The sequence below is a fragment of the Somniosus microcephalus genome, chromosome 31 (assembly GCF_052327205.1).
Source record: "Somniosus microcephalus isolate GS21.2 chromosome 31, FLI_Smic_1.0, whole genome shotgun sequence".
Classification (NCBI taxonomy): domain Eukaryota; kingdom Metazoa; phylum Chordata; class Chondrichthyes; order Squaliformes; family Somniosidae; genus Somniosus; species Somniosus microcephalus.
This window is the reverse complement of record NC_141017.1, coordinates 36,713,091-36,738,702: the sequence shown is the minus strand read 5'-3', so window position 1 is coordinate 36,738,702 and position 25,612 is coordinate 36,713,091. Positions and strand designations below refer to the sequence as shown.

The 25,612-nt window shown below is 51.0% G+C and overlaps 2 protein-coding genes across 2 annotated transcripts; one reads left to right on the top strand and one right to left on the bottom strand.

Annotated features, from left to right (window-relative positions):
- Positions 1-3,553: 3,553 nt before the first annotated feature.
- LOC147097755 (immediate early response gene 2 protein-like) lies at positions 3,554-5,242 on the bottom strand. The gene has a single exon (XM_085971836.1). The coding sequence runs from the start codon at positions 4,996-4,998 to the stop codon at positions 4,231-4,233; it is 768 nt and encodes a 255-aa protein (XP_085827962.1). The 5' UTR covers positions 4,999-5,242; the 3' UTR covers positions 3,554-4,230.
- A 6,625-nt stretch (positions 5,243-11,867) lies between these two features.
- LOC147097754 (syntaxin-6-like) lies at positions 11,868-25,180 on the top strand. Its single transcript, XM_085971835.1, has 8 exons — positions 11,868-12,046; positions 14,296-14,465; positions 16,660-16,754; positions 19,045-19,107; positions 20,281-20,397; positions 22,131-22,237; positions 23,942-24,036; positions 24,527-25,180. Exons 1-8 carry the CDS (start codon positions 12,012-12,014, stop codon positions 24,601-24,603), a joined length of 759 nt encoding a protein of 252 aa, XP_085827961.1. The 5' UTR covers positions 11,868-12,011; the 3' UTR covers positions 24,604-25,180.
- Positions 25,181-25,612: the final 432 nt, after the last annotated feature.

Below are 25,612 nucleotides of genomic sequence, written 5' to 3'. Positions count from 1 at the left end.
AGCTGAAGAGTGGTGATGGGAGGGGGTCTCATGTGGAGCAGAAACACTAGTATAGAGCTGTTGGGCCGAACGGCCTGTGTCTGTGCTGTGATGTCATTCCATGTGAAGTATTGTCACATCACACGAGCCAAGCCGACATGTGCAGCAAACTCCAAAATGCTGGAAAATGCACCAATTAAATGGTCAACAAAGTTGCAAGAGGGCATGATGTTATACCCAGGCCCCTCCCAGAAAATCAATCTTGTGCCATCAGCAATCTCATTCCATAAAAACCTAAGACATAGGAGCAGGAGGAGGCCATTCGGCCCCTCGAGCCTGCTCCGCCATTCAATAAGATCATGGCTGATCTTCAACCTCAACTCCACTTTTCCGCCCGATCCCCATGTCCACTTCAGAAATGTTTCAATTCACACTTCAGCAAAACTCATTCTGATGTATTTTCATCTTTTCCCACAGTCCAAGCGATGGATTCTTGGTTCTAGTTTCAGACTGCAATGAGAAGCCTGTGTGCTTCCAGTTTACTCGCTTGCCCATTTAACCAGTATTCTGGGCTCGAGAGTTGATACTATGTCTGTCTTCAGAAAAGGTGAGAAAATTGGAGGGAAATTTTGAATTAAAAAAAAAACACAATGTTGATATGATCTAGGGAGACCAGTCTGGAAAAATTCCAACAATTAACTCTTCGCACTGATTCTCTAAACGTGTTTTATGCTCCACAAGGTCTGTCTCACCGTCAACATACAGCTCATGGTTTAGATGTATAGCTCACCTACAGCCCCACCTCCACAACACCCGCCTCTAGCCAGCTGCTGAGTTAGGATTTCTGTGCTGTGGGCCCTTGCTTTTTTTTGTAATTAATTTTCAGGATCTGGGTGTCGCTGGCAAGGCCAGCATTTATTGCCCATCCCTAATTGCCCTTGAAAAGGTGGCGGTGAGCCGCCTTCTTGAACCACTGCAGTCCGTGTGGTTTATAGCTTTTTGTAGCGGTTTTTGATACAACTGAGGAGCCGTTAGGAGTTAACCACATTGCTGTGTGTCTGGAGTCACATACCGGCCAGACCGGGTAAGGGCGGCAGATTTCCTTCCCTAAAGGTGATTAGTGAATCAGATGGGTTTGTACAACAATCCGGTAGTTTCATGGTCACCATTACTGATACCAGCTTTTGAGTTCCAGATTTATTTAATTAACTGAATTAAAATTCCCCAAATGCCATGGTGGGATTTGAACTAGAATTATTAGTCCAGGCCTCTGGATTACTAGTCCAGTAACATAACCACTATGCCACCGGAGCCGATACTGTCCCAAACTCATTACAAAGGACCATTCAGCCCATCCTGCCTGTGCCGGCTCTTTGAAAGAGCTCTCCAATTAGTCCCACTCCCCTGCTCGTTCCTCACAGTCTTGCAAATTTTGTTCCTTTTCAAGAATATATCCAATTCCCTTTTGAAAGTTATTGTTCAATATGCTTCCACTGCCCACGAGGCAAATCTGGATTCAAATCCCATCTCCAGCAGTGAAAGACCTCCACGTTGACTCATGATTTAAAGTGTGTGCATGTTAATGCAGCTCAGTTAATCCTCCAAACCAGTTCACTTGACGTCATCGGCAATTTTAAATACAAAATATTTGCAGAAAACCGCATTGTGTACAAATTTGAAACGTGCTTGTTTTTAGAAACCCTAGGTGAAGATTTCTCAAAGGTCGCAGTGCGGGACACAGCCATGGTTCAGGGTAGATCTAGAACTAGCAATTGGAGGACAAGAACCCCAAAGACTTTAGGGGAAGGCTAAGGGAGGTATGAAATGTCACGATCTCGAGTGTTGACTTCTGTATTGATCCAACACATACCTCTGCTGTTCAGCATCCTCACCGAGAGCACACGATACTGAGGCTAGGTCATTGGCTTTTTCTCTTTTCAGGCAAGGAACTGTCATGGCGGCTGTGGCTCCCAACAAGAGGTCAAGGTTTAATCAGGTGGCCAGCTACCATTTATTTTGCAGGATGCAATTGGTGCATCAAGCTTCAGAAGAGAGAATTTGTTTTGGCCGAATATGATTGGTCGTTTTTTTTTTTTTAAGAAGAATGTTGGGCGATGATTTTTTCCAAAGTAGAAAATAACAAATTAGAAAACATAATGACCGAAGAATAATCAAGGGTTCCAAAATTAGAACGATTCCCCCCTGTACAGTTTGTTCTGCAGTTTTGGAAGAGTCCTAATATTAAGATTTACACAGTACTTTGAACTCCTGAATCCTGACCAGATGTTACTGTTTAACTGGGCAGATAACAAAGTTGGCGCAGTTCCTTCTGCCAGGTAGTGCCATGCTCTTTGTACTCGTACACAGTTCAAAAAACAGCCACACATGACCCGTGATCTCTACCACCTAGAAGGACAAGGGCCGCAGGCGCATAGGAACACCACCACCTCCAAGTTCCCCTCCGAGTCATACACCATCCTGACTTGGCCATTCCTTCATCGTCACTGGGTCAAAATCCTGGAACTCCCTCACTAACAGCACTGCGAGAGAACCTTCACCACATGGACTGCAGCGGTTCAAGAAGGCGGCTCACCACCACCACCTCAAGGGGCAACTAGGGATGGGCAATAAATGTCGGCCTTGCCAATGACGCCTGGATCCCATGAACATTAAAAAAAAATGCCCAGTTTACATTGATCTGGCTGGTGACAGCCATGTTTAATAGAAGCTGACTTCTGCAAGTACCACCAGCCACACATTGCAGAATAGGGGTGAATGGTGAGCTCCTGCCAGCGACACCCACCTCTCACTGCTTTTTCTTTCCTATCCTGAAAAGGCCGAGATGTGATTCCACAGGCACCGGCTCGGAGCCAAGTGACCATTTCTCACCTTGGAGCTCCAGAGACTTGAGCACATAAACTAGTCTGACACTCCCAGTGCAGTGCTGAGGGAGTGCTGCACTGTCGGAGGTGCCGTTTTTCAGATGAGACATTAAATGCCAGTTTCTCCAGCTTTTCCTCACACCCCTACCCTCTGATGCCAGAGACCAGCAGCAGGAAGCCAAGCTGATTTCCCACTCCCCAGCCCAGGGCACGGAGGGCAACGACAGACTCCCAATTGTTATCAGATACCCCAGGACAGACCAAAATAACAAAATATAACCTGGGAGTGGGTCTCGGTACTACCCTGGGCAGCAGTCATACCCTGCAGAGCAGTGGGTCTCGGTACTACCCTGGGCATCACCCATACCCTGCAGAGCAGTGGGTCTCGGTACTACCCTGGGCATCACCCATACCCTGCAGAGCAGTGGGTCTCGGTACTACCCTGGGCAGCACCCATACCCTGCAGAGCAAAGAACCTTATCTTAAATGGAAAAAGACACAAGAATTAGGAGCAGGAGCTGGCCATTCAGCCCCTCGAGCCTGCTGCCCCATGCAATAAGATCATGGCTGGTCATTGACCTCAACTCCACTTTCCCACATCCACAGAAATGGAGAAATAAAAACATTTGAATAAAGAGAAGAGACCGGCTAATAACCTGGTGTAGACCCATCAGAAGTGAACTCAATCAGAATTTCATTCAATATTTTTTATTGATCTATTGCAAAACAAGTCCTGAAATTAGAAATACATTGAGTTCCATATAATTTAAAATCTGAAGCAAACAATAAAAACGACAGTAACTTTCGAATTATTAAAAAAAAGTCCACAGTCTGTGATGGTCCTCCGTCCTGAGTAAGAGCCAGCAGGGGCTCCTCGCTCACACTCACTCACTCTCACACACACACACACTTGGCTCAGTTTGTTGTGACTCCTCTGTCTGGGCTCTGATCAACAACATATTTTATAAAAAACCCAGGACGCTCGCCCGGAATCCGGTTGTGCAACTTGAGAAACGCCTCGTCACTGCATTGGCAGCGAGATGGGGAAACACGAGTCAGTGCTGTTGGCTCCCTCTCTCTCTCTCTCTCTCTCTGTGAATTGTCCCAAGAGCCTGTGGGGAGTTGGAGGGAGGCTGTGATGCGGTGCCAGGGACGGTCACGGTGAGCCAGCCCCTCAGCTCGCTCGGATTGCCTTCTTGACAAGTCTCTCTGAACGCCCCCCAGATGCAGTCGCAAGGGCGAACGGTCCCCACCCTTCTCCTGGCCAAGAGGAGAAGGCGCCGCGTGTAGATTTCCATGGTGGGGGGAGAAGCCACTCTTGTTAATTTCTCGGGTTCAATTTCCAAGCCGACTCCCGCTCTGCCCTCCTTCAGTAAGCCACGATGGCTCGCATCCAAACGCCCAGCTTGTTCAGCACCCTGTCCCGGCAGGGCTGCTCCTTGGGGCAGTCGGCCTTGCCTTTACTGAGCAGGCCGCCGAATCCCGAGCCGAACACACTGACCAGGCTGTGGATGTTGGAGTTGGCCACTCCCTGCCCTGGCCTCCCGGAAAGATGCGCCCCCTCCTCCTCTTCCTCCGCCTCCTCCAGTCTGGCCCTCTTGTGGGGCACACACTCAGCCCAGTCTGTCTGATCCCAGCCTTTCCTGCGTTTCCTGCTCCCGTCTCCGGGCTCGGCAGGCGCCTGCCCGGCTGTGGTCAGTCCTCGCCCGGGGGCCGGGGCTTGTAGAGGGTCCCGATGGGGGCAGAGGGGCGGCTGGCTGGGCTGGGCTTCTTCCGGGCGGTCCTGGGGCGGCGAGGATACATTGTATCGACCGGGAATTGGGGACTGGATACATTCCGGGGACTGGATACATTCCGGTGACTGGATACTTCCCGGGGACGGGACACTTCCCCATTCCACGGGGACCTTCACGGCGCTCGGTGCCTCGGCTCGGCTCTCCTTCTCCCCGGCCCGGGGCTCGACCTCCATCGGGGCCTCCTCGGCTCTCAGGCTCAGATAGACGTCCCGGGCGCCCCGCAGCACCAGCGACAGCAGCAGGCTCTTGTGCAGCCGGATGCCTCCTCGCTGTAGCCGGCAGCTGTACATCTTGCCCAGGGCCACGGCCATCACCCGCTGGGCTTCCACCTTCAGCTCCATGGTAGCAGGGGGGATGATAATAATAATTAATGGGAAATATTCAAACAGGGGGGGGGGGTTTTGGGGGGAGAATGCAGCCCAGATCCCTCCCTCTGACAAAGCAGCTCCTTCAATCCCCGCTCGCAGGGCGATCCACCTTATATAGCAGTGACGACAAGCCCGAAATTACACCCTTGTCCCGCCCCCAACGTCCCACAAACAGATTTTATCCGCTCATCATCACCATTGCTGTTTGTGGGAATTTGCCAGTATTGGCCTTTCCCCCCCGCCCTCGGCTTCCCAATCTTCCCAAATTCCACTACCCTCCCACTCCCAGTCCCTCCGCTTTATTTGCAAGACCTTTCCTTGGCTTCAGTCGCTTGCCTCCCTCTGGCTCCATATATGGTCTGGTCGGACGCGCCGCCTCGTTACTTTCAGCGCCAATTTCCGACTCCATATTTGGGCTTGCCTGGAAATTCCCGGTGACTCTGCCTCCCCCGGAGGGGATGGTCCAACCCCGTGATCGTCTTCAAGAGGGAGGCTAAAGTCAGGCCTATATTCAAATAAAAAAATCAAAATATTATTAATATTCTCACCCAAACGGTAGCATAGTGGTTATGTTACTGGACGAATAATTCAGAGACAAGAATACAATACTCACCATGACAGCTGGGGGAATTTTAATTCAGTTAATCCCCACATTACAGCAGTGACTACACTCCAAAAGTACTTCATTGGCTGTAAAGTGCGTTGAGAGGTCCTGAGGTTAAATAAATCTGGAATAAAAAAAGCTCGCAGCAGTAATTGTAACCCCAAAACTGTCATAAAAATCCATCTGGTTCACTAATGTCCTTCAGGAAAGGAAATCTGCTGCCCTTAGCCGGTCTGACCGATATGTGACTCCAGACCCACAGCAATGTGGCTGATTCTCAGCGGCCCTCTGGAATGGCCCAGCGAGACACTCGAGGGCATTTAGGGGTGGGCAACGAATGCTGGCTTTGCCAGCGACACCCACATCCTGTGAACAAATCATTTTTAAAATGTATCAAAGTTTTAGGATGTTGGGAGTGGAAAGAGGCACCAGTTACAGCCAAAGAAGTACTTTTTTGAAGTGTGGTCACTGTTGTAATGTGGGAAACGCGGCAGCCAATTTGTGCACAGCAAGCTCCCACCAACAGCAATGTGATAATGGCCAGATAATCTGTTTTTTTAGTGATGTTGGTTGAGGGATAAACATTGGCCCCAGGACACCGGGGAGAACTCCCCTGCTCTTCTTTGAAGTAGGGCTGTAGGATCTTTTACATCCACCTGAGAGAGCAGACGGGGCCTCGTTTAATGTCTCGTCTGAAAGATGGCCCCACCAACAGTGCGGCACCCGCTCAGTACTGCCCCTCCGACAGTGCAGCACTCCCTCAGTACTGCCCCTCCGACAGTGCAGCACTCCCTCAGTACTGACCCTCCGACAGTGCGGCACTCCCTCAGTACTGCCCCTCCGACAGTGCGGCGCTCCCTCAGTACTGCCCCTCCGACAGTGCAGCGCTCCCTCAGTACTGCCCCTCCAACAGTGTGGCGCTCCCTCAGTACTGCCCCTCCAACGGTGCGGCACTCCCTCAGTACTGTCCCTCTGACAGTGCGGCACTCCCTCAGTACTGCCCCTCCGACAGTGCGGCGCTCCCTCAGTACTGCCCCTCCGACAGTGCAGCACTCCCTCAGTACTGCCCCTCCGACAGTGCGGCGCTCCCTCAGTACTGCCCCTCCGACAGTGTGGCGCTCCCTCAGTACTGCCCCTCCGACAGTGCAGCGCTCCCTCAGTACTGCCCCTCCAACAGTGTGGCACTCCCTCAGTACTGCCCCTCTGACAGTGCGGCACTCCCTCAGTACTGTCCCTCCAACAGTGTGGCGCTCCCTCAGTACTGCCCCTCCAACGGTGCGGCACTCCCTCAGTACTGTCCCTCTGACAGTGCAGCACTCCCTCAGTACTGCCCCTCCAACAGTGCGGCGCTCCCTCAGTACTGCCCCTCCGACAGTGCGGCCCTCCCTCAGTACTGCACTGGGAGTGGCAGCCTAGATTTTTGAGCTCAAATCTCTGGAGTGGGACTTGAACCTACGACCTTCTGACTCAGAAGCAAGCACTGGTAGCGCTGACTCCTGTCAGGTGACACTGTCACCCCTATTGGTCCATTAACATAGGCCCACAAACAGGAGCCGAGATTTACAAGCATCTGCCAATCTATAGAATCTTCCTTCCAATTCAATGGCAGAGTGAGGTTTGGCACACTGGGGGAGAGTCGAACTCGAGATTTGGCGGGATGGGGACTGGGGGATGACGACATACCCAGACCAAAGGTTAAGCTGGGATCTGCGCAGACTTGTGGGCCGAAGACAGGCGACAGAGGATCCTGGGAGTGAAATGGAGGCCGTCCCTCAAAGCCACGTTGAGTGACCTCAAAATGCTTGTGGGGAGGTCACGAACCCCCGTGACACCACCCCTAAATTGGCCGCCTGCCTTTTTTTGCAGCCTAGAGGAGTCTGTGTTCCATGTTTATATTCAATGTGAGAGGTTGCAGCCCCTGTTCCATTATTTAAAGGGGCTGCTCCTCGATTTATGGCTGCACTTCAGTCCCACGCTCCTGATCTTTGGTCACCCGGTGCGGAGGGGAGCGGGCGGGTCAGAGGACCTCCTCGTAGGACTGCTCCTGGGCCTGGCCAAAGTGGCCATTAACTGGTCCAGGCAGCGGGCAGTCGAGGGGTCGTTCGGCCCGATTGCCTGCCTCTCTTCCGTGGCTATGTTCGCGCCCGGGTGGCCCTGGAGATGGAGCACGCGGTGTCCGCCGGCACGCTCGAGGCCTTCCGAGACCGGTGGGCACTGCGGGGACTGGAGTGCATCGTCACCCCGGGCAATGTAATTTTAGTTTAATTTGTTAAGTTTTAGTTAAAGTTTTATTAAGTTACAGTTAATTTACAGTTAACCGGTTCTAACAAAAAGAGGACCCCCAAATTGGCTCTGCCATTGCTCTAATTTACCACAAGGGTGCCTATTTAGACTGCCTGCCCACAAGGAGTCCTTGAGCACTGACCATATATGGACAGGGGAGGTTCATCACCTCACAACCTCTATGAGGAGAGATTGGGTCGACTAGGTCTGTATTCACTAGAGTTTAGAAGAATGAGAGGGGATCTCATTGAAATGTATAAAATTCTGACAGGGCTGGACAGACTGGATGCAGGGAAGATGTTTCCCCTGGCTGGGGGGGGAGGGGTGTCAAGAACGAGGGGTCACAGTCTCAGGATACGGAGTAGGACTTTTAGGACTGAGATGAGGAGAAATTTCTTCGCTCAGAGGGTGGTGAACCTGTGGAATTCTCTACCACAGAAAGCTGTGGAGGCCAAGTCACTGAATATATTTAAGAAGGAGATAGATAGATTTCTAGACACAAAAGGCGTCAAGGGGTATGGGGAGAGAGCGGGAATATGGTATTGAGATAGAGGATCAGCCATGATCATATTGAATGGTGGAGCAGGCTCGAAGGGCCGAATGCTCCTATTTTTCTATGTTTCTGTGTTTCTCTAGATGAGCAACAGCACGGGAGATCAGTTAGTGCTTTGAAAAATAATCAAACTCGTTTGACATTTCAATTATTTGGTTCTGTCGCAAATGATTAAAATTAGAACTATATTCTGTACAAAAGAACACACCTAAACCAGCACCTGTCTGCACCTATTAACATTTCAACTCGGGTTAGTAACCCATCACATCAACAATGAAACCAGCCGGTGATGTTCAGCATTAGAAATGCATACCTCATTGTACAGGAATGATGATGTCAAGTGACTAGCGAGGGTGCTTGAATCAGGCTGCTTTCTAAAATCTAGTCATGATAAAGGACGCTCATTCACAGTTTTCACGGAGAAGTGGATGGAATTGCAGAATCGGACATTTCTGGAAAAATCCTGTAGACCCCAGGGATAAAAATGCAGTTTGACTTTTTTCAATCATCCTCAATTATTGGGTCCAATTGTAAGTGGATGGAATCATGGAAAACTCCAAAACTCCAGTAATAATTCTGGAATCCCAAATAATCCTAACAAAGGAGATTTTAGAAAAAGATAACAGCTTGTATTTATATCACAGAATCACAGAAACCCCACAGTGCAGATAGAGGCCATTTCGGCCCATCGAGCCTGCACCGACACATATCCCACCCGATCCCCGTAACCCCTACACCAACACATATCCCACCCTATCACTGTAACCCCACGTATTTAATCCCCCTAACACTAAGGGTCAATTTATCATAGCCAATCAACCTAACCCGCACATCTTTGGACTGTGGGAGGAAACCGGAGCACCCGGACAAAACCCACGCAAACACGGGGAGAATGTGCAAACTCCACACAGTCGCCCGAGGTCGGATTCGAACCCGGGTCTTTGGTGCTGTGAGGTAACAGTGCTAACCACTATATAGCGCCTTTAACATAGTAAAACGTTCCAAGGGGCTTCACAGGAGCGATTATCAGACTGAATCTGACACCGAGCCACACAGGGAGATATTAGGATAGGTGACCAAAAGCTCGGTCAAAGAGGCAGGTTTTAAGGAGCGTCTTAAAGGAGGAGAGGCGGAGAGGTGTAGGGAGGGAATTCCAGAGCTTAGGGCCCAGGCAGCTGAAGGCACGGCCGCCAATGGTGGAGCGATGGAAATCAGTGATGGTCAATAACCTTATTACTTCAAAATATACTGAGAGAGTAGAACTAGTAAACGGTAATTTTGGGTCTGATATCAGGAAACTCTATGCATAGTGTGAAATGTGGATTTCCAGGTCGAGTACTGTAGGCAAAAAAAACCTGGCATCATTTAGGAAACAATTCATAGAATCATTGAATCCTACAGCACAGAATGAGGCCATTTGGCCCATCGTGCCTGTGCCGGCTCTTTGAAAGAGTTCTCCAATTAGTCCCACTCCCCCTGCTCTTTCCCCAGAGACCTGCAAATTCTACCCTTTCAAGTATATATCCGATTCCTAATTGGATGCTACAAAGGTGGGTGGGGAGGGGGGGAGATGTTGACGAATAGCCAGCATTTGGTGTGTTACTAAGGCAACAGATGAGAAACTCATATTTCTACTGCTTGTTGTTTATGTAAATGATCAATTTAAGAAGTAGGAAGTGCCGCCTTTTAAAGGGGCACAACTCATAAACTATAAATTAAAGCAAAAACTTTCAAAGGAACCTTAAAAAATTAAATTAAACTTTTGTTGGGGGGAAGGGGGGGGGGGGTGATGAAGCTCTCCAGTCCCTGTGATGCCCACCTGTCTCGAAAAGCCTCGAGCGAGCCGGCGCACACCGCGTGCTCCATCTACAGGGATACCCGGGCGCGAAGACAGCTGCGGAAGAGAGGCCGGGCAGTCGGGCCGGACGAGCCCCCCTCGACCGCCCACTGCCTGAACCCGTTGATGGCCACCTTGGCCAGGCCCAAGGGCAGTCCCACGAGGAGGTCCTCCGACCTGCCCGCTCGCCCCCCCCCTCCCCACACCGGGTGACCGACGATCAGGAGCGTGGGACTGAAGTGCAGCCCCCTTTCAAATAGTGGACGAGGGGCTGCAACCTCCGTGTACAAGTGGAAAACCGACTCCCTCAGGCCGCAGAAACTGCAGGCGGGGGGCCCGGGAGGCGGTGAACCTGCTCAAAAAACCTATTGCACGGGACTGCTCTGTGCAACACTCTCCATTGTCAAATCCCCAACTAAAACTCACATTTCTAGGGTCATAATAGAATGAGTGTGGGAGGGGGGGATTAAAAAAAAAAATGCACTTCACATGCATTCCATATTTTAATAATGACAGGTGAACAGTTACCAGCCAGGATCTGATTGAATGGCGGAGCAGGCTCGAGGGGCCGAGTGGCCCACTCCTGCTCCTAATTCGTATGTATTTTTTTTTTCCATTTTACAGTAAATCACATTTACCGAGCTCAAGTCTCAGCTCTTTGTACAGTCACAAGCCCCCATGCCTACAAGGCAGGGGTCACAGTCTCTACAAGCTCCTTGGTCGTCTTCACTTGTTCATCCAGATAGCGGGTCTCCAGGAATTCACACAGATGAGGGTCGGCGCTCCCAGGGGAGGGTTTGTGCAGATCCGGCAGACTCTGGTTGACATTCTTCTCCATCTGCGGGGCTCTCTGCATCGCCGAGCGGAGCCTCTCGCACTCCCGACCGAACAAGTAGACTGTAAAAGAAAAGCTTAGAAAACCCTAGATTAATATTTAAGACTTATCAAATTAAATTAAAATCACCCCAGCCGGGGTGATGATGCACTCCAGTCCCCGCGGCGCCCACCTGTCTCAAAGCCTCGAGCGAGCCGGGGCACACCGCGTGCTCCATCTACAGGGATACCCGGGCGCGAAGACAGCTGCAGAAGAGAGGCCGGGCAGTCGGGCCGGACGAGCCCCCCTCGACCGCCCGCTGCCTGAACCTGTTGATGGCCACCTTGGCCAGGCCCAAGGGCAGTCCCACGAGGAGGTCCTCCGACCTGCCCGCTCGCCCCCCCCCCTCCCCACACCAGGTGACCGACGATCAGGAGCGTGGGACTGAAGTGCAGCCCCCTTTCAAATAGTGGACGAGGGGCTGCAACCTCCTTGTACACGTGGAAAACCGACTCCCTCAGGCCGCAGAAACTGCAGGCGGGGGGCCCGGGAGGCAGTAAACCTGCTCAAAAAACCTATTGCACGGGACTGCTCTGTGCAACATTGACAAATCCCCAACTAAAACTCACATTTCTAGGGTCATAATAGAATGAGTTGGGGGGGTGGGTGCGGGGATTGATGCAGTCAGCAAGATGCAGGAACTAGCTGGGATGGAGACAGAAAGCGGAGGTCCTCCAGCACCAGAAGTTGGAGCTGTTTGTTTCAGACACTTTGCAGGAGTTGATCTTGTTTTGCTGTTGAAGCCCAGTCCCTTGTCATGTGATGAGGGAGTGGGGCCCGGATCTTATTGCGGGTGGCTGACAGTGGAAGCTGTGTGTTGTCCAAAGGCACAAAGATGTCACTAGAGGATCCATTTTTCGTGGTGAAAGGGTGAGTTATGAACCATTGCAGCCCCTTTTACTGGGAGGGTGCAGCTGGCAGGTCAGGGGCACTTGCTCTCCCTAGTTTCATGAGCTGCAGCAGACGCTCGCCTTTGCCTGTTGAGTTTAAAGGGGCTTTTTCGGAAGTTTCCCAACCCCCTTTCCACTCCCTCCTGTTCATTCCCATTGCCCACTGTCCCCGGAGCGGCAGCTTTTTCCCAGTTCGCTATTCAGCTTCTGCCATGCACCTTTTCAGATGTGAGGAGGTGCTCTGGGCGGGGGTGTTTACTGTGAGCAAACTTGCACAAATCACAGCCCTAGGCCAACAAGTCACAACACGTGAGGATGCAGGAGTTTAGGGAGAAGTTTTATTCTCCATTGGATGGTCTGGGAAATTCCCCAGGGTGGAAATAGCCCAGCTATCATTCTGAAAGAACGAACTGGCATCGCTGTACATACTGCCCTTCGCAACCTCAGGAAGTCCCAAAGTGCTCGACAGTACTTTTTGACGTATAGTCATAGAATCATAGAATAGTACAACACAGAAGGAGGCCGTTCGGCCCATCGAGCCCGTGCCGGCTCTCTGCAGAGCAATCCAGTCAGTCCCACTCCCCCGCTCTATCCCCGTAGCCCTGCAAGTTTATTTCCCTCCAGTGCCTATCCAGTCTCCCCTTGAAAACATTGAGTGTCTCCACTTCCGTCGGCAGTGAGTTCCAGGTCCTCACCACTCGCTGCGTAAAAAGGTTTTTCCTCACATCCCCCCTGTATCTCTTGCCCAAAACCTTAAATCTGTGTCCCCTAGTCCTTGTACCATCAGTTAGTCCCACTCCCCCACTCTTTCCCCATATCCCTGCGATTTTTTTTTCTCCAAGTATTTATCCAATTCCCTTTTGAAATCAATCAAATCAAATCAACTTTTATTGTCATTGTTAGTGCACAAGTGCAGTACAACGAAATGTAGGCTTGCGGCTCCCGAGAGTGTACATTTAGATTAAGACATTTAAACATTCAACATACATTTGGCTTGTAATACATTAACATTAACATAAACATAACCATAATAAAGTGCATTGGCAGATGTGCAGGCTTTAGAGTTTATTTGTGGAGTTCAGTAGGGTGACAGCCCTGGGAAAGAAGCTGTTCCTAAATCTGGTCGTACGGGTGCGAATGCATCTGTAGCGTCTCCCAGATGGTAGGAGGGCGAACAGACTGTGGCTGGGGTGGGTAGGGTCTTTGATGATGGACCGTGACCTCCGTAAACAGCGTTTCTGGTATATGTGCTCTATGGTCGGTAGCCGGGTGCCGGTAATGCGTTTGGCCGTTTTGACTACCCGCTGCAGGGCTACTATTGAATCTGTGTCCACCGCCCTATCAGGCAGTGAATTCCAAATCCTAACCACTCGCTGCGTAAAAAGGTTTTTCCTCATGTCGCCTCTGGTTCTTTTGCCAATCACCTTAAATCTGTGTCCTCTGGTTCTCGACCCTTCAACCATTGGAAGCAGCTTCTCTTTATTTACTCTATCTAAACCCTTCATGATTTTAAACACCTCTATCAAATCTCCTCTTAGTCCTCTCTGCTCCAGGTCCCTGTTGGGATGTAAATCCGTCTATCTTCTATCCGTCCATGTAATGTGATGTATTTGATCCTATCACAGAAATCACAGATCACAGAAACCCCACAGTGCAGATAGAGGCCATTTCGGCCCATCGAGCCTGCACCGACACATATCCCACCCGATCCCCGTAACCCCTACACCAACACATATCCCACCCTATCCCCGTAACCCCACGTATTTAATCCCCCCTAACACTAAGGGTCAATTTATCATAGCCAATCAACCTAACCTGCACATCTTTGGACTGTGGGAGGAAACCGGGGCGCCCAGAGAAAACCCACGCAAACACGGGGAGAATGTGCAAACTCCACACAGACAGTCACCCGAGGCCGGATTCGAACCCGGGTCCCTGGCGCTGTGAGGCAACAGTGCTAACCACTATGCCACCGCTACTTTGAGAAGGTTCTCCCTTTGACTCTCGCTGGGGTAAAACTCCACAGGCCCTCTTGTGCCCCACCAGGTTAGTGTGTGAGTTGACACTGTGGGGAGGGGCAGTGATGTCTCGTCTAATCCTTTCCTCACCGTCGGTGTACCCTTGCCAGTGGAGTCACTGGATCGCTGTGACCCCCCCTCCTCCCCCAGGGCCACCCTGATAAACGCGCGGTCGTGATGTTGTTCTGAGATGCCTTTTCTTTGATTGCAGAGAGGTTCAGAAGGCGGTGAACACGGCGCGGGGACTTTACCAGCGATGGTGTGAGTTGCTGCAGGACACACAGAGTGTCAGCAAGGAGGAGTATGATTGGACCACAAATGAACTTCGCAACAGCCTGCGGAGTATCGAGTGGGACCTGGAGGATCTGGACGAGACGATCGATATCCTCCAATAGTAGCGGCGTACCTCTCTCTCTCTCTCTAATCAGCTGCCTGGGCCCTGAGCTCTGGAATTCCCTCCCTAAATCTCGCCGCCTCTCTCTCCTTTACAGTGCTCCTTAAAACCTCCCTCTTTAACCCTTCGCAGGAGAGTTGTTGTCTGATTACGTTCCTGTGAAGCACCTTGGGACGTTTTACTCCATTAAAGGCGCGATATAAATGCAAGCTGTTATTATTACATATTTCTATGTATTTTTAAAAATCTGTTTCTCCTCTCCTCTCCAAATGGCACTGACCCTAAGTGGGGTACAGCTCCCCAGGTGCCAGCTGCCTCTGCCAAGCATGCGAGAGGCTCAGCAGCCTATTCGACCACTGGAGGCACCACGGCCGAGCCCGATCCTGTCCTGTCCTGATGTCCCCACGAGTTACACTCTCCCCGATGGGACAGTGATCTGCAGCAGGAGCCTTGGTTGATTGTTGGCGCTGAGGGGCCGAGGGGAATTGTAGCCCCTCTACCACCAGCCAGGCAGAGATAGCAGGCTCGCTGGGACTGTCTGCTCCGTACGCGCCCGGTGCAGTGGCGGCCGGTCGGTTTCCCGTTGAGCTCGAAGGGGAAAGGTGCGTGGGGATAGCCCTGGCCGGCGGCAGCTGTGTGTGTGTCGGGCACGGGTGATGTTCCGGTGATGGGGGTCACGCAGTGAGCTGGGGGCAGAGGCTGAGCTGGCATGTTGTGAAGCGGCAGAAAGTAGTGCAGCCAGTTTCTGTAAACTAACCGAACGGGAGCCCTCAAAAATCAACCAAAGGTTAAATAGTAACTGACAGAAATGGTTGGTGCAGGAACAATGGGTGTGTGTGTGTATGACTACAAGTGATGTTGACGATTTAAAAATGTCTGTGTAAAATTAAGCCCTGTTTCACACAGTATATATTCCCAGATATGTTTGATTGATGTGTCGCACTCCTCACTGAAGCTCCCAAATATCTTCATAGAATCACAGAAGCTCACAGCACAGAAGGAGGCCATTCGGCCCATTGTGCCTGTGCCGGCTCTTTGGAAGAGCAGTCATGTTTAGTCCCACACCCCCTGCTTTTTGTCCGTAACCCTGTAAGTTCCTCATCTTCATATACCCATCCAACTCCCTTTAAAATTATTGATGGAATCACCTTTTCAGGCCGAGCGTTCCAGAACCCCAAAACTCTCCGAGTGATAACATTTCTCCTCGCCTCTGCCACTGATTTTACGCCTTGGTTGAAGGAGCAGTTTAAGGTGGAGAGTTGCCTCTGGGCTGCGAAGGGGAAAAGATTCCCGCCCCTGATCGTTGCCCATGTGACCACCTGCTGAACAGGATCCAGCTTGGCCATGATGCACGCCGTGGTTGAATAGCCCACAGCACTCAGTGTCTTGGATCACACACATCACGAATGTGATAGTGCCCGGTGCCCGTGGAACTGTAGCCCAGCGTAAGTCAGCACCTTCACCGAGTGGGACCCAATGACCCGACATTCTGGAACTTTCCCCCTAAACCCCTCGGCTTGCCATCTCTGCCGCCTCCTCTCAAAGTCTCCTCAAAATCTCTTCACCGTGCTTTTGACCACCGCCCCCAGCTTCTCTCCTGTTTCCTGCTCCCTGCGTAAGGTGCCTTGATGTGTGTGAAAGGCCCCGTATAAATATACGGTGTTAAAATGTGGAGGTGTGAAGCTCCTCTGGAAACCTCAGCACATCCTTATGGGCGACATTCCCGGGATTGGGAATTTGGGGAGGTAACGGAGGGACCGATCCTGTTTACGGGCTCTTGGAGACCACACTTTGGGACTTCAGTGGAGTATCTGCGTCGCAAAGTGATTAAACAAAATATATAGGGTATATATTCCCAGATATGTTTGATGTGTCGCACTCCTCACTGAAGCTCCCAAGTATCTTCATAGTATCACAGAAGGAGGCCATTCGGCCCATCGTGCCTGTGCTGGCTCTTTGAAAGAGCAGTCGTGATCCCAAGTTTGATTCTGTTGTAATTTACTGCAATCTGATCGTCCTCTGTGTATCAATAATGTCCTGGCCCCGAGGTTTGCGCCGTGTCTGTGATGGAATTGTCCCTATCACAGTCTCCTGACTGTTTCTGTGATGTTCTCTGGGACTCCGAGCTATTGTCTCTGTCTTCTTTCTGGGTTTTTTTTTTCTGCCTTAACTGTTGCAAACGCATCGTGGAATCGAACCCTCGGAAGTTCAAGATCGAGACTGCGGAACTGTACGAGAGGAAAGCGTTTGTCGTCAAAACCAGACACACCGTGAAGGTAGCGTACAACACGGGGTGCTGCTGAACGCACCCAGGGTCACCGCGCTGTGGATCAAGGATTCGATCGGGTGGATAGAGAGAAACTATTTCCCCTGGTGTTGGGGGTGGGGGGGGTGGTGGAGTCTGGATGAGGGAACTAGATGTAATATCTCTAAGTTTGCAGACGTCACAACGCTGGGTGGGCATGTGTGCTGTGAGGAGGATGCCGAGAAACTCCAGTATGATTTGGACAGGTTGGGTGATTGGGCAGAAGCATGGCAGATGCAATATAACGTGGATAAATGCGAGGTTATCCACTTTGGTGTCAAAAACAGGAAGGCAGATTATTATCTGAATGGCAATAGATTGGGAGAAGGGGAAGTGCAATGAGACCTGGGCGTCCTTGTGCACCAGTCGCTGAAAGTAAGCATGCAGGTGCAGCAGGCGGTTAAGAAGGCAAATGGTATGTTGGCCTTTGTAGCGAGAGGATTCGAGTACAGGAACAAGGATGTCTTGCTGCAGTTGTACAGGGCCTTGGTGAGACCACATCTTGAGTATTGTGTGCAGTTTTGGTCACCTTATCTGAGGAAGGACGTTCTTGCCATGGAGGGAGTGCAGCGAAGATTCACCAGGCTGATACCTGGGATGGCAGGAATGACGTACGAGGAGAGATTGGGTCGATTGGGTTTATACTCGCTGGAGTTTAGAAGAATGAGAGGGGATCTCATCGAAACTTATAAAATTCTGTCAGGTCTGGACAGACTAGATGCCGGAAGGATGTTCCCGATGGTCGGGGAGTCCAGAACCAGGGGCCACAGTCTAAGGATAAGGGGTAAGCCATTTAGGACAGAGATGAGGAGGAATTTCTTCACCCAAAGAGTGGTGAACCTGCGGAATTCTCTACCACAGAAGGCAGTAGAGGCCAATTCATTAAATATATTCAAGAAGGAGTTGGATATATTTCTTAAGGCTAAAGGGATCAAGGAATATGGAGAGAAGGCAGGGACAGGGTACTGAATTTGGATGATCAGCCATGATCTCATTGAATGGCGGAGCAGGCTCGAGGGGCCGAATGGCCTACTCCTGCTCCTATCTTCCATGTTTCTATGTTTCTAACAAGGGGGCATAAGCTTAACATTAGAGCCAGGCCGTTCAGGGGTGATGTCAGGAAGCACTTCTTCACACAAAGGGTGGTGGAAATCTGGAACTCTCTCCCCCAAAAAGCTGTTGAGGTTGGGGGTCAATTGAAAATTTCAAAACTGAGATTAATAGATTTTTGTTGGGTCAGGGTATTGAGTGTTACGGAACCAAGGTGGGTAGATGGAGTTAAGATACAGATCAACCATGATCGAACTGAATGGCGGAACAGGCTCGAGGGGCTGAATGGCCTCCTCCTGTTCCGATGTCCCTCCTGTACCTGGGTGTCTGGCGTTGAGCCTCTCGGAGAGGATGTTTGACCCCGTCACTGCGCTGTTAGCTGGTCTCGGCCGCGAGTCGAGGATGATCGAGAGCAAACATTTGCCACTGTGTGTGTCATTTAACCTCAGAGTAATTCTTAGTTCGGGTGGTTTTGAATAATGGGGGTGGAATCTGGTTGTGGAATTCTGTGATGATTTCCCCCGTTTATCCTGCTTTCTAAGCCCCAGGATCAGAGTTCAGTCCTGACGTCACTTCTCAGGCTGATTTTAGAAGAGTGGTATAGAATCATTCAGCACAGGAGGAGGCCATTCGGCCCATCGTGCCTGTGCCGGCTCTTTGAACGAGCTCTCCAATTAGTCCCACTCCCCCCTGCTCTTTCCCCAGAGCCCTGCAAATGTTTCCTTTTCAATTTATCCAATTCCCCTTTGAAAGTTATTATTGAATCTGATTTCACCGACCTTTCAGGCAGCGCTTTTCCACTTCTACCTGTGAGGGAGCTGTTTTGGTTTGGGGCCTGCATCTAGTGGCTGTAACCCCCGTTGTGTGGCCCTGCTGTCCATGTGTGAGCCCCAGACAGTGAGCGTTGCCGGGCTATTCGACTACGGGTGGGCTGAACGTCACAGCCAAGCCCCAGTCCTCTCCTACAGCTGTGCGCTTTCCAGCAGGGATAACATACAGGAGCAGGAACCTTGGCTGGTTTCCCCTCTTCCCACCCTGCACTGCTGGTATTTGTAGTGACCGAACCATCAGGGATTGAGCCTGGGGACCTTCTTGGGTCTTAATCCACCGCGTCCTGGAGGCAGCGAACTGCAAGGTTGACGAGGGAGAATCTCCGGTGGATTGCCGGGGATGCTCAGTGCTTCTAACTAACCTTTACTTTGTGTCACCAGGAAATGAAAGACCACATTTCAAGCCCTTCTGCCGTTGCGTTTGGCGAGAGGAGAAACCGGCAGGTGAGCGTCTTCACGTCTGTCCTGTGTTGTTTGAATTCCACTTTCCCACCTCCTGTCGGAAGCTGAGTCTCGCGCGGGTTCAGTACCACACACCACCCCCCCCGCAGCCCTCTGCTCTCTCGCCCAAGTGGGAGCTGAGACAAGGAGCGCCGTCCAACTACTGAACTGCAGTGAGCATCACAGCGAGCCTGGTCCTATCATCATCCAACATCAGCAGGGGTGATTGGATAGCGGGAGTCCGGGCTGATTTTCTCGCCCAGGTGTCTGAGGCACAGACTGGGATTTTCACTTGGAGGACTCCTGCTCCCTGCTTCAGTACCAGCTTGGTGCTAAGCCAGAGAGAGCAGGAGTCTACCAAGGTCACCCACTAATCACAGGCGGTGAGCTCCGTCTACATCTGAGAATTCAACAACCTTTGTTTTCAACTAGAAGTATTGAATTGTCGAATAATTTGAAGCTGTGTAAGTGACACAATGACGAGGGAATTCATTGCTAAAAATATATTGAATTGGCAGTCCCTCACTTCTGTTATGTGGAGAGACTGGAGAAGCTGGGATTGTTCATCTTCAAGCAGAGAAGGTTAAAGGGAGGTTTAATAGAGGCGTTCAAAATCAAGAAGGGGTTTTGAAAAATAGGGAGACACTGTTTCCAGTGGCAGAAGGGTCGGTAACCAGAGGACACAGATTTAAAGTAATTGGGGGGGAAAAAAACCAGAGGTGGAGATGAGGAGAGTTTTTTTTTACGCAGCGAGTTGTTGTGATCTGGAACGTGCTGCCTGAAAGGGCGGTGGAAGCAGATTCAACAGTAACTTTCAAAAGGGGAATTGGAGAAATACTTGAAGGGGAGAAATTCACAGGGCTCTGGGGAAAGAGCGGGCGGAGTGGGACTAATTGGAGAGCTCGTTCAAAGAGCCGGCACAGGCACGATGGGCCGAATGTACTTTAGGATGATTTGAATGAATGAAGTGACTTTGAATTAAGAGGAGTCTCCGTAGGTCTTTCTTGAACCCTGACCCAGTTTGCATGTTGGTTGAAGCATTGCCTGACCCCTCAGACACTCTGTCTGTTATTTTTACGATGAGTTGTTGATCACTGTAACCCTTGCCTACCATCAATGTGCGTGTCACGGACTGTAGCGGGGAAAGCTATGCCTGACCTACTCTTGCTGTTGTAGAGCCTGCTTGCAGGCACTGAACACCAGCAGAAGCCCATGGATCGATACGGGCGCCTGGACCAGGAGCTGGAGACTGTAAACTCCCAGTACATCGAGGAGCAGCAAACACAGCAACGCGTACGTACTCAGTCACAGGGTCCATCTCTCACTCGAGGAGCTGAGAAGCCGAGGCCCAAAATGTGGGATAACGGCAAGAGTGGGAGAGGGGTTGGGGTTTAAAATCCTGTGCATTATCGGGGCAAGGGAGGTGAGGAGCACTGTAGTTTGTAATCATGGAGAAGGATGAGTTAAGAGGCAACTTGTATTTATATAGCGCCTTTAACATAGTAAAACGTCCCAGGGCACTTCACAGGAGCAATTGTAAAACAAAATTTGACACCGAGCCACATAAGGAGATATTAGGACAAGTGACCAAAAGCTTGGTCAAAGAAGTAGTTTTTAAGGAGTGTCTTAAAGGAGGAGAAAGAGGTAGAGAGGCGGAGAGGTTTAGGGAGGGAATTCCAGAGCTTAGGGCCCAGGTAGCTGAAGGCACGGCCGCCAATGGTGGAGCGATTAAAATCGGGGGATGCTCAAGAGACCAGAATTGGAGGAGCGCAGAGATCGTTTGGGGGGGGGGGGGGGAGGTGGAGGTGGGATTGTGGGGCTGGAGGAGATTACAGAAATGGGGAGGGGGGGGGGTGAGGCCATGGAGGGATTTGAACACCAGGATGAGAATTTTAAAAGGTTAAAGCAGTGCTGCCTACTCTCCTGGGAGCTGCAGCGTGAACACAGAATTATTCTTTCCCTCTCCTCCCACCAGTTCTGCACAGATTAGCCGACCCCGCACAGGTCTGGCATAGAGTCAGTGCACGCACTGGATCCAGGATCAGGGGTGCGACCGTCCAGCTTCAGGACTCTCTGTTTTATGGTCTGGATTTAAGTGGGGGAGGGACGGTCCTATTGTGGACTTCCTACTGACCAATGGTGAAGCAGCGTTTCAGTGCTAATGGTGTGCAGCAGTAATGGGCCTCCTCCTGCTCCTATGTCTTAGGTTTTTATGGAATGAGATTGCTGATGGCACAAGATTGATTTTCTGGGAGGGGCCTGGGTATAACTTCATGCCCTCTTGCAACTTTGTTGACCATTTAATTGGTGCATTTTCCAGCATTTTGGAGTCTGCTGCACATGTCGGCTTGGCTCGTGTGATGTGACAATACTTCACATGGAATGACATCACAGCACAGACACAGGCCGTTCGGCCCAACAGCTCTATACTAGTGTTTCTGCTCCACATGAGCCCCCCTTCCCATCACCACTCTTCAGCTCACCCTATCAGCACAACCCTCGATTCCTTTCTTCCTCATGTGTTTATATATTTTCCCTTAAATGCGTCGATACTATTCGCCACAACTCTTCGGCAGCACCTCCCAAACCCGCGACCTCTTCCACCTAGAAGGACAAGGGCAGCAGGCGCATGGGAACACCACCACCTCCAAGTTCCCCTCCAAGTCACACACCATCCTGACTTGGAAATATATCGGCCGTTCCTTCATCGTCGCTGGGTCAAAATCCTGGAACTCCCTCCCTAACAGCACTGTGGGAGCACCTTCACCACACGGACTGCAGCGGTTCAAGAAGGCGGCTCACCACCACCTTCTCAAGGGCAACTAGGGACGGGCAATAAATGCCGGCCTTGCCAGCGACGTCCACATCCTGAGAATGAATTAAAAAAAAAAAAAAATTAAATTGGGCCCAAAAAAAAGAGACTTTGGTGTTAAACATGCACAGAAATGATCTTTATTTTTCTGGAACCCAAAGTGAGTGGTTTGAGCTGATTGGTGATGTAACTGTGACCCTTGGTGTCTGTACAGCTGATCGTGGAGCAACAGGACGATCAACTGGAGCTGGTGTCGGGCAGCATTGGGGTCCTCAAGAACATGTCGGGGCGAATAGGAGATGAGCTGGATGAGCAGGCAGTGTAAGTAGATCAACAGTGTCAGACCACAGGCATTTCTCACTAACTCCCAAATAGTGCTTTTTCTTTTGAGAAACCCAGATGAAGGGCACGGGTCTGTAGAGTCAGCCCTGGCTCAGTGGGCAGCGCTCTCGCTTCCGAGCCAGCAGGTTGTGGGTTCAAGTCCCACTCCAGAGACTTGAGCACAAAAATCTGGGGAACGCCGCACTGTCGGAGGGGCAGTACTGAGGGAGCGCTGCACTGTCGGAGGGGCAGTACTGAGGGAGTGCCGCACTGTCGGAGGGTCAGTACTGAGGGAGCGCCGCACTGTCGGAGGGGCAGTACTGAGGGAGCGCCGCACTGTCGGAGGGGCAGTACTGAGGGAGCGCCGCACTGTCGGAGGTGCCGTACTGAGGGAGTGCTGCACTGTCGGAGGTGCCGTCTTTTGGATGAGATGTTAAACTGAGGCCCCGTCTGCTCTCTCAGGTGGACGTAACAGATCCCACTGCACTATTTCGAAGAAGAGCAGGGGAGGTCTCCCCAGTGTCCTGGCCAATATTTATCCCTCAACCAACATCATTAAAACAGATGATCTGGTCATTATCACATTGCTGTTTGTGGGAGCTTGCTGTGCGCAAATTGGCTGCTGCGTTTCCTACATTACAACAGTGACTACACTTCAAAAAATACTTCATTGGCTGTAAAGCGCTTTGGGCCGTCCTGAGGTTGTGAAAGGTGCTGTAGAAATGCTAGATCTTAATTTCTTTGTGACCACGACTGAGAGAAGATGGGGAGAATGTATTTCCCCACTTTGCTCACACACACAAGTTTAAAAGATGTCCTCCTGTGGTTGCAGGTTCAGATTGATCGCTTGTGTAATGAAGTTTGTTGGTAAGTGGGATGACAGGGCAGGAGCTGGGAATCTCTTAGCGAGAGGGAAGGAGAATAGAAAGAATTAATGATCAGAGCCCGCCCAGGCTAGTTGCTGTGGCCCAGGAGTTTCTAAAGGAAACACATCGGCAGTCAAGTGACCACCCACAGCCAAAAAACTGGTCATAACCACCACCACCCCCCCCCCCCCGGTCCCTCCTGTTTGTGGGATCTTGCTGTGTGGCACATAACACACTGCGCCTCTGTGTGTGTGTGACGGGCTTGAGGTGTGCTGTGACCGTCGCCGTGAGCTGAAAAATATTCACATCATTGCCGTCTTATTAATGAACCAGCTGCCCGCTCCTCATAATCAGACGGGTTTGGTTAAGTTATTATCTCGCGACTGCCTCCAGCTATCTACTGCCCTGAGTATAATTGAGATAAATGTGTGAACATTAATGCGAATTCTTTCAATGTAATGACGGACAGGAAAAGATCCTCTGGTCCATCCAGCCTATTGCGATGCCTTGTGCATCACAGTGTACAGACTCCGGACCCCACTCGGAACCATGGCATCTCCTCCAAAATACAGATTAAAAACCCAGGTAAAATTGGGGGAAAAAAATCTGTGCTATTCCTCGCCTCCCCCCCACCTCAGGTGATGGAAACTAGTCCAGGAGATCACTCTGTCCTGCAGTTACCTCGCTCATGTACGAGGTGATCTCTGCCCCAGCCTGAAACAGGTCCCGCTCTCGCTTGCAGGAGTTCAGTGAGTTGGCAGCCTATTCCAGAGGGCCCCTGTTCTCTGGGAAAACAACCAGCTCCTGACGTCTAATCCCGTTTGATTTCCTTTCTCAGGATGCTGGATGAATTCTCCCATGAAATGGACAACACCCATTCGCGGCTGGACACCACACTGAAGAAGTTGGCCAAAGTTTCCCACATGACCACTGGTAAGATTCCCAGCTGACCTCTCTGCCCCGCCCCCTCTCCACTCCGCTCCTGCCCCGTCCCCACTTTCTACGCCACTCTCCTCTCCGCCCCACCCCGCTCTGCTCTCTGCCCCCACCCCTCTCCGCCCCGCCCCACCACACCCCCACTCTGCCCCTCCCCCGCTCTCCTCTCTGCACAGGAGGAGGCCGTTTGGCCCATCATTCCTGTGCTGGTACAAGTTCGATATCTGAGCTATCTGCTCTCGTCCCATTTCTCGGCTGTCTCTTCAGACCCATTTTTCTTCAAATATTTAATTTCATCCCTGATTTTAATCGCTCCACGATTGGCGGCCGTGCCTTCAGCCACCTCGGCCCTAAGCTCTGGATTTCCCTCCCTAAACCTCTCCGCCTCTCTACATCGCTCTGCTTTCAAGCGCCCAGGTGATGTTTGAACTGTTGGACTGGAATCTCTGGTGCGCTACTAACAGTAACTTCCTTTTTGTTTGGGCAGCTCGGCGGCAGTGGTGTGTGATTGTGGGTCTGCTCGTTATCCTGATCGTGGTGCTCATATTGATCTTCACTCTCTGATCATTGAGTTGGGACTGTTAATTGTGTGCGACACAGGTTGCCGAGGGCGATCAGCAGCTGGAACATCTGTCGCGGGAGAGAGCGGAAGCAAGTTGGCTGGAGCTCCATTCAGTTCCAGGGCAGGATTCTGGAAATGCCGACTGTGGTTTTTGTTTGTATTTTTGGACCTTCGGTGCTGTAGCCATTGTGACCAAACTTGCTGCACAGATGCGGAGGGGAGAGGAATGTAAAATACTATATATTTTTGAATAGGTTAGCTCGTACATTTCAGGATGTCAATTGTGGACAGCAGGTAGTTGCTTTGGGATTGGACAAAACTTAATCTCCTGGCTTTTTAATAAATAATGCAACAGAATATGCAGCAGTTAAATATCTAAGAAGCACACCCAGCCTCCCCTCGACAGAATCTGTGGTCAGTTCTGCACCTGCACAATGTTAGGCTGCTAAAGCTGTGGTGTTAAAGGGGGTCGTAATTCCAATCCCAGATTTCCCTGGATTTCTCTCTGCGGAGGTGATGTGGGATTGAGAGAACAGAAAGATACACTCAGTTTGTGATGGGAAGCGGGGGGTGGGGGGGGCGAGGGTCTGGGCACAGGGAACGAGGGGTCTGGGCACAGATCGAGGGGTCTGGGCCCGGGATAGGTGGTACAGATAGGCTACAGATCTCAGTAATGTTCTCCTGCTCCCTCTTTTCTTGAGCAAAACCCTGCTCCCGCAGTCTGACTCCACTTGAAGGGGTTTTACCTGAAACATTGGACCTCAGATACTCTGCATTTCCCCTCGGAGTCAGAAGGTTGCGGGTTCAAGTCCCACTCCAGAGACTTGAGCACAAAAAACCAGGCTGACACTCCAGTGCAGTACTGAGGGAGAGCCGCACTGTCGGAAGTGCTGTCTTTCGGTTGAGATGTTAAAGCAAGTTCCCGTCTGCTCTCCGGTTGACGTAAAAGGTCCCACAGCCACTATTTTGAAGAAGAGCAGGGGAGTTCTTCCCCAGTGTTCTGGCCAATAT

What these genes read in the sequence shown, in the direction of transcription:
- LOC147097755 (XM_085971836.1), bottom strand. Translation starts at nt 4,998, where the DNA reads ATGGAGCTGAAGGTGGAAGCCCAGCGGGTGATGGCCGTGGCCCTGGGC.
- LOC147097754 (XM_085971835.1), top strand. Translation starts at nt 12,012, where the DNA reads ATGTCACTAGAGGATCCATTTTTCGTGGTGAAAGG. An exon ending in CCATTTTTCGTGGTGAAAGG is followed by an intron (nt 12,047 to 14,295) that starts GTGAGTTATGAA and finishes CTTTGATTGCAG; the next exon opens with AGAGGTTCAGAAGGCGGTGA. An exon ending in GCGAGAGGAGAAACCGGCAG is followed by an intron (nt 19,108 to 20,280) that starts GTGAGCGTCTTC and finishes TTGCTGTTGTAG; the next exon opens with AGCCTGCTTGCAGGCACTGA.